General features: G+C 34.9%; 3 protein-coding genes across 3 annotated transcripts; 2 read left to right on the plus strand and 1 right to left on the minus strand.

Moving 5' to 3' along the window:
* The first annotated feature begins 19 nt into the window (after nucleotides 1-19).
* Rrp5 (Ribosomal RNA Processing 5) lies at nucleotides 20-6,026 on the plus strand. Its single transcript, XM_066303224.1, has 16 exons — nucleotides 20-314; nucleotides 646-771; nucleotides 937-1,101; nucleotides 1,176-1,613; nucleotides 1,667-1,897; nucleotides 1,953-2,374; nucleotides 2,460-2,703; nucleotides 2,792-3,011; nucleotides 3,061-3,293; nucleotides 3,348-3,479; nucleotides 3,568-3,769; nucleotides 3,861-4,173; nucleotides 4,234-4,645; nucleotides 4,820-5,026; nucleotides 5,159-5,546; nucleotides 5,654-6,026. Exons 1-16 carry the CDS (start codon nucleotides 243-245, stop codon nucleotides 5,980-5,982), a joined length of 4,134 nt encoding a protein of 1,377 aa, XP_066159321.1. The 5' UTR covers nucleotides 20-242; the 3' UTR covers nucleotides 5,983-6,026.
* Nucleotides 6,027-6,213: 187 nt separating this feature from the next.
* Nucleotides 6,214-9,236, minus strand: LOC136351006 (zinc finger protein 570-like). The gene is made up of 6 exons (XM_066303233.1): nucleotides 8,370-9,236; nucleotides 7,985-8,230; nucleotides 7,411-7,678; nucleotides 7,169-7,344; nucleotides 6,864-7,065; nucleotides 6,214-6,649 (listed from the first exon to the last, which is right to left on the minus strand). The coding sequence occupies exons 1-6, from the start codon at nucleotides 8,874-8,876 to the stop codon at nucleotides 6,327-6,329; spliced, it is 1,722 nt and encodes a 573-aa protein (XP_066159330.1). The 5' UTR covers nucleotides 8,877-9,236; the 3' UTR covers nucleotides 6,214-6,326.
* A 204-nt stretch (nucleotides 9,237-9,440) lies between these two features.
* On the plus strand, nucleotides 9,441-11,036 carry LOC136351008 (angio-associated migratory cell protein). Its single transcript, XM_066303237.1, has 3 exons — nucleotides 9,441-9,638; nucleotides 9,743-10,158; nucleotides 10,261-11,036. Exons 2-3 carry the CDS (start codon nucleotides 9,790-9,792, stop codon nucleotides 11,020-11,022), a joined length of 1,131 nt encoding a protein of 376 aa, XP_066159334.1. The 5' UTR covers nucleotides 9,441-9,638; nucleotides 9,743-9,789; the 3' UTR covers nucleotides 11,023-11,036.
* The last annotated feature ends 22 nt before the right edge of the window (nucleotides 11,037-11,058 follow it).

Raw genomic sequence — 11,058 nt, forward strand, 5'->3', positions numbered from 1 at the left:
AAGTCATAAGTAAAAGCTCGGTTTAGTTCAGCACCGGTGAACGTTTGAGGTGATGAGTGTTAATTGCTGCTGAAAACATATTCCATAACCTTATATTTTCACGTGTAACGTTAAAACTTTTGTTCTACAAGTTCGGCATCTTTTATTCAGCACAATTTGCAGTGTTTGTTATTTCTAGTCAGTTTACAAGCAATTATTTTTTAATTCTAATTAAATATTATACATTAAAACTCTTTTCAACTATGGGTGATGACGATAGTTTTCCAAGAGGTGGTAGAGTGGTTGTTAAGAGACCTCGACAAAAAACTGACTCGGTAAGAGAATACACAACTTGAAAACTACTGATTTTGATTAAATTCGGCCCGAGTTTATAAATTGATCTAACATAACTAATGCTGGACTTATACAATATAGTACGCACAACATATTGTGTAGAAAGTTAAAAAATATAAATTTTTTGTATTATTTGTTATCTGTAACCAGTAACAGATAAAACTATAACGTTAAAATCCGATTTCAAAGATTAATTTTGTGCTTTTCAGCCGCGTTCTACAGCTGTCTCCATTGATTACAGAATTTCTTATGATTATATATTCTTCATTTACTGACACTAAGTATCTAATATCATAAACATTTGCGTTTTAGCTTTTTAACCTGGTAAAACCACCTAAAGCTAAAAAAAACAAAAAATCCAAAAAAGATGTTACTCAAGAATCTTCCGAAGGCCTTTTTGAAGCCACCTTAAACATTAAGGGCACTTTATCATATAAGGTAAGGAGGTGTCTAAATATGTGAATCTTGTAGTCTTAAACAAACTAAATCATAGGTACTTTGCACATGTTTTTATACTAATTTTAATCCAATCTTTTGAGTTTTTGTTTACTATCAAACATATTTGTGTGTGTGTGTGATATTAATTTTTCCTTTCAATTACAGAAAGTTCAAACAGGAATGGTTATTTTAGGATGTATAAGGCAAATCACAAATTTTGGTTTAGAAGTTGAGTTACCTGGGCTCTGTTTTGTGTCTGTAACCATAACTGAAATATCTGATTCATTTACAAAGTATCTCAGTCAACAAATGGAGAGTAATGAACTAGATGTAAGTGTTCAATATTCCCCAGTTATTAATCTATTCACTGCACTTTTTTGAAATAATATTACCGACTTCTTCAGGCTCCAACGCTCACTAACTTATTTTCTATTGGTGAATTCCTACCTGTGAAAATAACTAACATTGAAACTCACGAAAAAGGAGTTCATTTAATTGGTAGCATCAACCCCAGAGAAATTTATTCTGAACTAAACTGCAATTCATTTAAAAAAGACATGCTGGTTTGGGCATGCATAAGTTCCGAGACAGATCATGGCTATGAAATGAGTGTAGGTATCAAAAACTGTCGGGCTTTTTTGCCCTTTAAAAATATGGACCAGGATATTCAATATGGGACTGGAAAGCCTATGTGGTGTACTATCCACAAAGCTGATTGCTCCGATTCATTGTCGGTCGTTAGACTGAGTGCCAAAGCGGAACATATTAAAACATCGAAGTGCGATGTTAACAATTTGAATAGTGTTATACCTGGTACGAAAGTCGAGTTCGTTACTGATAAAGTAATAAATACCGAATAATACTTCTTCAACCTTTTCAAAACTCGCTCTTTTAGATAACTCCTTATGGCATTCAAGGAAAATTTAATGAAACCTTTATTGGCTACGTTGACGAGAATTTCTTGACAAAACCTTTAAAAAGAACCTGTGATTATGGGGAGGGAAAAATATTGAAAGCTTATATTCTATATATAGAACCGGCGACAAAAATTTCATACTTGACCTTACGTAGTCCTGAAAAAGAGGAAAAACCAGAACTAAATATTGGGGATGTCATGAGAGCAGAGGTTAAATCTCACCTTGAACTTATAACTGGCCATAGTAACGGACATTCTCTTTAAGGTGTTTCACACAACAAATTCTGGGGCATTTTTTTCACTTCCCGGAAAAAACAAAGGTTTCGCCACAAACAAAAGACTTATCAATTCCATTACCAAAAAACCAAATGAAAATTTGATTGAAGCAATAAATTTAAAATTCTCCGTCGGCAGTTCTCATCAGTGTAGGATTCTTGACTATAACCATATCTCAAGAATGTATATTTGCACTACAGAGCTGAATGTAGTCAAGGAGAAGGCATTTAATGCTTCAGACTTATCTCCCGGACAGCTTGTTCAGGTCACCATAGTCGCGGTGAAAGAGGAAGGAATTGTAGTAGAGACAGGACACGTTAAGGGGTTCGTGCCACATTTGCATGTCAGTAACATCGAGTATACGAGCAACGTTAAGAAAAGGTTTAAAGAAGGACAGCAAGTGAATGCAAGGTAAGTAACGTATATTTATAAATATAATTTTGTGTTCATTTGGTTCAATCCTTTCCTTAATACTGAGTATTTTATTAAATTCCAGGGTTCTAAGTGGGGAAGGCAACAAAGTTTTATTTACTTTAAAACCAAGTCTTGTTGAAAATGAGGAATGTCTAACTAATATAGACGGTGCGGAACCAGGGAAGAAGTATACGGGTGTAGTTGCAAAAATATCTGACAAGGGAGCTTTGATTGTTTTCTATGCCAACACAAAAGCATGGCTTCGCCAGAAGGGTTTGGGTAAAGGCACATCAGAAACTTCTAATTACTTCTTTGTAGGGCAAGTGGTAAGTTTTCATGTAGATTAAATATGCAATACTTAATGTACTAGTATTATTTGATATAGTGGTATAATATAATACTTTTGTGATTTAGGTAAATGTATATATCATTAAAAAAGACGGGAAAATAAAGGTTTCTTTGTCCCCATCCAAAATTAAAAAGACTAAGCCTAATGTGGGTGGAAAATACAAAGTAATAGTTAAAGCGGTTACTAAGGAAGGAATCCATGTTAAGGTAGTGAACAGCATGATTAAAGGACTTATTCCGAACGCTCATTTGGCTGCAAATTTAAATCTATGCGAGGCTGTAAAAAGTATGCCTCTACCAATGCTTCAGTACATAACTAAGAGTCCCATTTGTAGATACGATCGCTCCTGGAGATAAACTAATAAATATAATGTTTATTGGTGGAACAAAACCATTATTATTTTCTCGGCGCGAATCACTGTCATTAAAAGTTGAGAAACCGCCACGTATTTCTGATTTAACTATAGGGAGTATCGTTAGATGTTCTTATCAAGGCATATCGGAGGAAGGCATGCTGGTATTACCTCTCATATTGGATCATTGTGAAGTTTTGACCATTCCTGAAAGGGTAATAAGTCGTTCAGATCAAACTCATTTCTTTATGCCTATTATTTTTTTATAGTATTTTGATGACAATGTACCAAAATTACAAAAGCACCAGTTATTACTGGCTAAAGTTATAAAGGTAAATAAGGAAAGTAAAGAATTGGTATTGAGCGTCAAAATGCAACATGTGTTTGATAAAACTGTCGAGGTAAGCTTTATTTAATTTTAAATCTATTTCACACATTTTATGTCAATCGCAGTTTTTCATGATGCAATAATTTTTTTTGTGTTTTTAGACTACTCTCAACACATTCTCTCAATATCTGAATGAATTGTCGTATTTATATAAACGTGGAAAGAAATTGAAATGGGATATATGTAAGTTTAGAGTGGGCGATGTAGTACAAGGCAAAGTTGAAAAACTGGGGCCACAGGGAGGATGTTTGATATGTTTGGATTACAATGTTAAGGCCATCGCAACACAAGCTTTAAGCCCAAGTAAATCCTTGTCTCATAAAAGAGAATTTTTTAAAATTTAATTCGAAATTGCACAATGTTGCCGTAATTTAACTAAAATTATTTATTTCAGAATCTTTAAAAATAGGAGATACAGTCTCCGGTGTTATCATAGCTCAAACTTTCGAAAAACGATACCTAGACATATGCATAAAACCAGAAATTTGTGCTAGAATTAATCCCATACAAGATGGAAATATGCTAGAACCAATAGTCTCCAGTAGGGCTGATAAACTGCTAGTGAAAGATGAATGTCTTATAGTATTGTTGCGTCACCCAAACGGCAACAAGCAGTTAGTCTATTTACCCACCAAATTACATGAAAATGATTTCGAAGGATGCGGCAGCTTTTATGAAAAAAAACAGTGTAAAATTTGCGTTTGTGGGTTAGTAATTCAAATTTTCATTGAAAGTAATTATTTTTGACAATGAATTGGCAATTTTAGACAGGTTAAAAAGTTTCTGGTGGGTATGAGTACGAAACTCTTTGTGTTCCTCGAAAAATGGTCCAGACGATACGGTACGTTGGGCACAAGGCCACTATTAATTGCAAATCGACTAAGACAAACCAAAAAGGAAGTTACATCAATAGAAGCAGAAATGAAAGTGGTACAAGAAGCAGAGTGTGAATCCAACGGATCCAACGATGAAATTGAAGAAGAAATGACGGGTAGTGGGAATGAAGTTCAAGTGGATGTCGAATCGCCAGATGATTCTTCGAGAAAAATATCTGATATCGTTAAGGAGAACTTTACTGAAACGAAAAGTAAATCTGTGCTTTTACCTGGAATGAATTTCTTTTTCGATACGCAAAAAGTTGAATTAAAAGAAAGTTCGTCTTCTGATGATGAAGATATGGTAAATATTTACAGGTTTATTTTCATCACCCCATTATTGCTAAGATGTTTTGTAATTGGCCCGAATCGTTAACAGCTTAGTCGAAGATTTGTCAATTATCTCACACAAATTCTTGAACATACTGTGTGTCATCGATATACTTGTAACATACACCTAAAGTACAATGTTTTACAGGGTCCCACTGAAAAGAAGAAAAAAAAGCTTACAACGGTCGAACGGGCTGAACTAATTAAACAAGAAGAAGAGCGACTATCTAGGATTGATAAGGAACTCGCTGATCCTACGAAGAAACTGGAGACCGCAGAACAGTTTGACCGATTACTGTCGTCCAAACCTGATTCTGCCGAACTATGGTCGAAATATATATCATTCCATATAGCGGTAAGTGAAGGAACTATTATTTTTTAACGTTAATGATTTTTATATATTCTAAACGTTGTATAATAAACAGGAAAATTTTGATTGCATAAACATACGTACTATTTTCTTTCAATATTTGTTTTAATCTTTCAGGCTTCTGAAATAGACAAAGCTAGGGCGGTGGCTAAACGAGCCCTAGAGACAATTGACATGACTCTAACCGAAGCGAAATTCGAAATTTGGATGGCACTTCTTAACTTGGAAAATATGTACGGTACAAAGGAATTATTTGACAAATCTTTAGAAGAAGCGCTTAAATACAATGACGCCTTAAAAGTCTATCTCAAGGTGATTCAAGTATTAGCCGAAAGTGCCAACTACAGTGATATGGAGGAGAAAATTAATCGGGTTCGAGCCAAATATAAGCAGTATCCCTCGATGTGGCTAGAGATAGGGAAAACTTATTATCAAATTGGAAAATTCAAAGAAGCTAGGAACTGTAAAGACAGAGCGTTGAAATCTATAACTGATAAGAAGTCACGTAGGTTTTTATTTTACATTAAAATGACTATTTCGAATATTTATTCGTAGTTATTATTGCCTTTAAATATTTATTAAAGTATAGAATATGAATTATTATTTTTTCAGAAATGATGATTATAGTCCGCTTTGCCATCATGGAATTTAAACATGGCGAACCAGATCAAGGAGCGGCAATTTTTGAAACCATTCTAATGTCTGAGCCGAAAAAAATCAATATTTGGACCGTATATGTAGATCAATTAGTGAAAAAAGATCAAATTGACGAGGCTCGACGCGTACTGGAACGATCAGTGTCCCAGACACTGCCATTGAAAAGCATGAAATCTCTTTTTATGAAGTTCAGGAAGTTTGAAGAGAGTCATGGGACGCCCGAAACTATTGAAGCTGTGAAACAACGGGCCCAGGAATATGTAGCTAAATTTAGTAAGGCTTAAATGTTGTTTTTTATACTAAAAATTATATCTCGCTGCTGCTTTAATTTTGAAAGTTTCAAAAATGTTTTTTAGTAGTTCTGGACAGGTAGATCTGTCGTAAGTGAGTTTGAATCTGCCCTTACACCACGAATCTAAGAGATTTATAGTAGTTATTTATTAGATGTCGCCTCATCAATAATTTTCCTTGAATTAATTTAAAGGAATGTTGAAGTTGTTAAAAAAAAAGGGAAACAAAGTTTTTCCATCTAATCAGCAATCAACTTTCTTTCACAAATTATAAAATTTAGTACTATAATACTATAAATCATTTCAAATACTACAAGATCATATAGTTAGGACTTGTTCTAGATAACTCCTTTAGTAATATCTTCAGGAATTCCGTAGAGCCCTAATACTGGATAGAAACCAGCGCTTGGAGTCTCACTATACACCTCCAAAGGCGCTGGATTGGTTTGACAAATGACTTGCACTGCAGGGCCTGTCGGTTGAGGGGCTGCTAATACTGTTCCGGGTGGATTCCGATTTGGTTTTCCAGTTGGAGGAATGTCTTGTTTAGTACGACAATTTACGCTTGTATTAATGCCGTGCCTGCGTTTCATATGTTTGTTGTAATTCGGCCAGTTGGTGAAGTGATGTTGGCATTCTGTACAGGAATACGGACGTTCGCCTGGATAACTAACTATGTTATTTACTAATTATAATCCCGTCCTCGTCTTGCGCTGTGGATACATCGAAAGAACATATTGAAATGTTTCAAAATAACTTTAGTTCTTGAAGGCTCAAAGTATTTCGGCGAGCACAAGCGTAAGACACGGAAACATCAGATAACATTTTAAGTTAATGAGAAATAACTAAGAGAAAATTTTGTAAATTTTTCCCACCTGTATGTTGTCTTCTATGCGTCGTTAGAACGCCCTTAAATCTGAAACATTTTCCGCAAAACTCGCAGGTAAATGGCATTACTCCCGTATGAATTCGGTGGTGTTCCTTCAACGTACCTCTTTCTCGAAAGCGTTTTCCACATATATCGCACTGGTGTGGTTTAAGGCCTGAGTGTATCGAGCCGTGTTTCTTCAGTCGGATCTATAACATTAAAAGAGCTTGTTGGAGTTGGACTATGATTAAATTTCGTGATACTATTTAAATGGCGCATGTAAAAAGTCCCCTATGCTTATCTCAAACTTACTAAAGTTTTGAATGATTTTTCGCAAACATTACAATGAAATGGACGAGACGAATCGTGGATCAATATGTGATTATCAAGGTTTCCTTTCTGTACAAAACTTTTACCACATTGATCACATGTGTATTCTTTTATTCCTAAATGAATCCTTTTATGCGCCATAAGATTGGGTTTAGTTGCTGCAACATTTAAGAAAATCTCCACTCTAATAATTTATAGACTCAAAAGAAAATACTCATCCTTACCAAATTTCTTTGGGCAATGATTACATGGATAACAATTCTTCACATCACTAGGCAAATGCGACCTTGTATGCAAGTTTAACAATGATTGAACCCGGAAACGTTTTCCGCAGATTGTGCAATGATGTGGGTTTTCTTCATTATGGCTGCTTTGATGGTCTTCGACTTCCTTTGAAGTTGCATACCATTTATAGCAAATATCACAGGAGTATTTAAGGATTGGTCGATGGTGTCTTACATGACTAATAAAGCTGATGTATTTGGAATAGACCTGTGAAGAAGCGGTTTTTTTCCAATTGAAAAATTTACAGCAAGCTTGGAAATGCCTTAACATTATTCTTTATTAAATATACTGTTCCTCTTTGCGAGGGCCATACTGTCGATCTCGTTTACATGGTGAACACATAAAATCATGAATGTGTTTTAAGCAGCATTGAAAATGAACCCCAAATTAAAGTAAAAGTTTTTGCTACACTGTTTGTTTATATTTAAATAAAAAAATGATCTATTTAAGCTAATTAATTAATTCTCAAAATATATGCTCGACTCAACTAAAGCTTCATAAAAAAAAACGTACCTTAGGACAATCTAAACAAAGATATCTCACAGAGACAATGTTGTGATTTGAGGTATAATGTTCACGTAAATCATCTACTTCAAAACAGACAGCACTACATTCAGAGCATGTCAAAGGGTAGGTGTTCCATCCTCCAATACCAGCTTTGGGGACCACAGTACCGTCTGGGTTTATGTAATCTATTTCTTTGAATGTTTCTGTGTCATTTGATTTAATTTTTTTGCTATTAACAGAGCGTTTTCTTGTCTAGAAGCAAATAATTAAAGAAACATTCATTGCCTCATGTATACAGGAGTATAACAGTAGATTTTCCCAGAACTGGATGATTTTTAATATGCTTTAAATATTATATTTATCATCTTTTGCTAGATACAAATTTTCTTACCTTTTTGGAAAATTTGACTTCAATTTTGCAAATAGTTTTTTCAAGAGATTTTTCCTTGGTTTTTTCAGAACTGCAACCTGGTTCAGTTGCAGTATTAATCTCACTAGTACCTTGCGTTTCTGCCTTTAAATTTTCATTGTCTTCATTGTATCCCCTTTTTGAAATCATGCTTACTAAAGCATTATTACTACTGGCTAAGAGGGTATCATCATTGCCAAGAGTTTTTGTTATGGTATGCTCTACACTACCAGTGTTGGTAACTATTGCCTCCACCGCACTTAAGATTAATTCACTCAGTAGTATTTGGGCTCGATCAACTTGTTCTTTGAAGTGCCATGTTTGCTGCACAAACTCATAACAACCCTCACAAACAATGGAAGGTAATTTGTCTTGTGCAGCGAGTTTTAGTTGGAAGAAGTAGTCAATCATTGACAAAAATTGACTGTCCTCTAATATTTCTATATGGTCTTGATAGGAGCCTGCACACAGACGGCATCGACCGCTCATTGTATATCTTACGTAGGTTTAATCTTTATTGTTGAACTTTTTGTACTATCTTGAACTTTCCACTCCTTTATCACAAATTTAACAGAACTAGATATGTTGTCTATTGTTGTAGGTGCAAATTTACTGAAATTGTGGGCTGAACTCTTTGCCCTAGATTTTCAGATAGGGCAGTTGGTCTAAGACATGTCAACACTGTCAAAAATAAGCACAAAATTCCCTTTATTCTTTGCTTTTATTTTGATTTAGCAGCTTTTATCTTTACCAATATGACTCCGTAAAATTCGCTTCGAGTTAAAAATTAACGTCTAATATTGTTAGACAAGGCAGAAAGCGAAACGTATGAGAATCTGAGTCTCCATGACAACTGTAATGCTCGAAAAATTCCGGGCATTATATCCTGCTTGCAAACTGATAGGGCAACGCCACTAATGTGGCAACGTTGTAATTCTTTTATTTGCCAGAGTGAATAAAATTTTTTATTAACGATGACGTATTTAAAGGAAATAGTGACAACCTCGCTTAGAAAAAATCGACATGATTATTTCTTGCATCAAAATATTATAAAATCAATACTTAATGCAGGTACAAGTTTAAATCGAAAGAATCCCTCTAAAAACTTGATCGAATTTGTAGAATTAAAAAAATCTCTACATCTTGTAATAGTCAATGTAAAACATCGATTAATGTGCCCTAATAAGTTCGTTTATAGTCATCAGCTGTCTGTGTGAGAGTCCTGTAAAGAACCGACTGGGGAAGATTGAGGTAAATTTTAATGAGGTTATGTATATTTTAATGTTTGATTATTAATTTTTACATGGCTAATTTGCATACTTTTATTTTCTCATTTCTGGTTTTTTTCTTTTAAGCTCGTGAAAACTAAATCGTGATATTTCGATTTAGTATATTTAGCAATATGGATATTGATGACAGCAATGATTTAACAGAAAATGACGAAATTGAAGTGATTTATTCAGATGGTGAAGATGAGGATAACGAAGTCTTTGACGATTTTGCTGATGGGCAGAATCAAATTGAGACAGAAATTATTGATATATCAAAGTTCACATTTTCCAGACATACCAAGTCAGTTTTTTGCAGTGCACTAAACCATACAGGAACTTGGGCCATTACAGGCAGTGAGGATGACACTGCATATATTTGGGATGTTTCAAATGGTGAAGTTTTATTTGAATGTACTGGGCATAAGGATTCCGTGACTGAAGTGTGTTTTAATCACAATGATCAACTTTTTGCTACTGGAGATATGGCTGGGCTTATACAGGTATAACTTGTTATTGCCACCATGTGGTAAATACTATTTTGCTGTTGGGTTGTAAATTTAAAAAACATTTTTATTAAAAGTGTACTAGTTCATTCATTTCAGGTATGGTCCTGCAAAGAAAAAAAGTTGTTATGGTGCTTTGAAGGAGACGATATGGAATGGTTGATGTGGCATCCTATGGCTAATGTCCTTTTTTGTGGATGCCACTCTGGAGATGTATACATCTGGCAAATACCCTCTGGCAACTGCAAAGTTTTGCCCTCACCTAGTAATGTCCAAACCACTTGTGCTAAGGTTGTGCCTAATGGAAAACAACTCCTTGTTGGATATGGAGATGGCAATATTCGCCTATGGGACATCAAAGAAGCTCGTCCTTTGTGGACTAACACCGACTCTGACAGAAGTATAACTTCTCTTGACATCAGCCTAGATGGTGCCTTAGCAGTTACAGCACCTACAGCTCAAGTTGTAAAGATTTTAGATGGGAGATCTATAGGCAGTGTTATGTTGGATGGTGAAACAGAGATTGAAGCTGCTCTTTTTAATAATGATCTTGGTGTTATAATCACAGGATCCTTGTCAGGTCAGCTGTGTGTTTGGCAACTAGGGAAGTTTGTTTTAAGGCATCAAGCAAGGATTGAATGTGCAGTTACAGTAATGAAATCAGGAAGTAACAATAAAGTGTTTGTGGGTGCAACTGATGGTGCTGTGTATATGTGTGACGTCAAAGCTGGCACTTTACTGGACGTTTTTACCGGGCATAGTGCGGAGGTTCTGAGTATATCTGTGTTTCCTGATGGTAACCACGTGCTGACAACGTCTGATGATAGCACAGCAAAAATTTTTGAAAATAAATCTAAATAAAAACTAGAATTTTATTTGGGAGGTTTTATGCTGTCA

The sequence above is a fragment of the Euwallacea fornicatus genome, chromosome 4 (assembly GCF_040115645.1).
Source record: "Euwallacea fornicatus isolate EFF26 chromosome 4, ASM4011564v1, whole genome shotgun sequence".
NCBI lineage: Eukaryota > Metazoa > Arthropoda > Insecta > Coleoptera > Curculionidae > Euwallacea > Euwallacea fornicatus.

Excerpts from the sequence above, each read along its gene's own strand:
- LOC136351008 (XM_066303237.1), top strand. The coding sequence starts at position 9,790 with ATGGATATTGATGACAGCAATGATTTAACAGAAAATGACGAAATTGAA. Across the intron at positions 10,159-10,260 it reads ATATGGCTGGGCTTATACAG|GTATGGTCCTGCAAAGAAAA; the intron begins GTATAACTTGTT and ends CATTCATTTCAG.
- LOC136351006 (XM_066303233.1), bottom strand. The coding sequence starts at position 8,876 with ATGAGCGGTCGATGCCGTCTGTGTGCAGGCTCCTATCAAGACCATATA. Across the intron at positions 7,345-7,410 it reads TCATTGCCCAAAGAAATTTG|CAACTAAACCCAATCTTATG; the intron begins GTAAGGATGAGT and ends TAAATGTTGCAG. Across the intron at positions 7,066-7,168 it reads AAAAATCATTCAAAACTTTA|ATCCGACTGAAGAAACACGG; the intron begins GTAAGTTTGAGA and ends TTAATGTTATAG.
- Rrp5 (XM_066303224.1), top strand. The coding sequence starts at position 243 with ATGGGTGATGACGATAGTTTTCCAAGAGGTGGTAGAGTGGTTGTTAAG. Across the intron at positions 1,898-1,952 it reads GGGATGTCATGAGAGCAGAG|GTGTTTCACACAACAAATTC; the intron begins GTTAAATCTCAC and ends ATTCTCTTTAAG. Across the intron at positions 3,012-3,060 it reads TCTATGCGAGGCTGTAAAAA|ATACGATCGCTCCTGGAGAT; the intron begins GTATGCCTCTAC and ends TCCCATTTGTAG.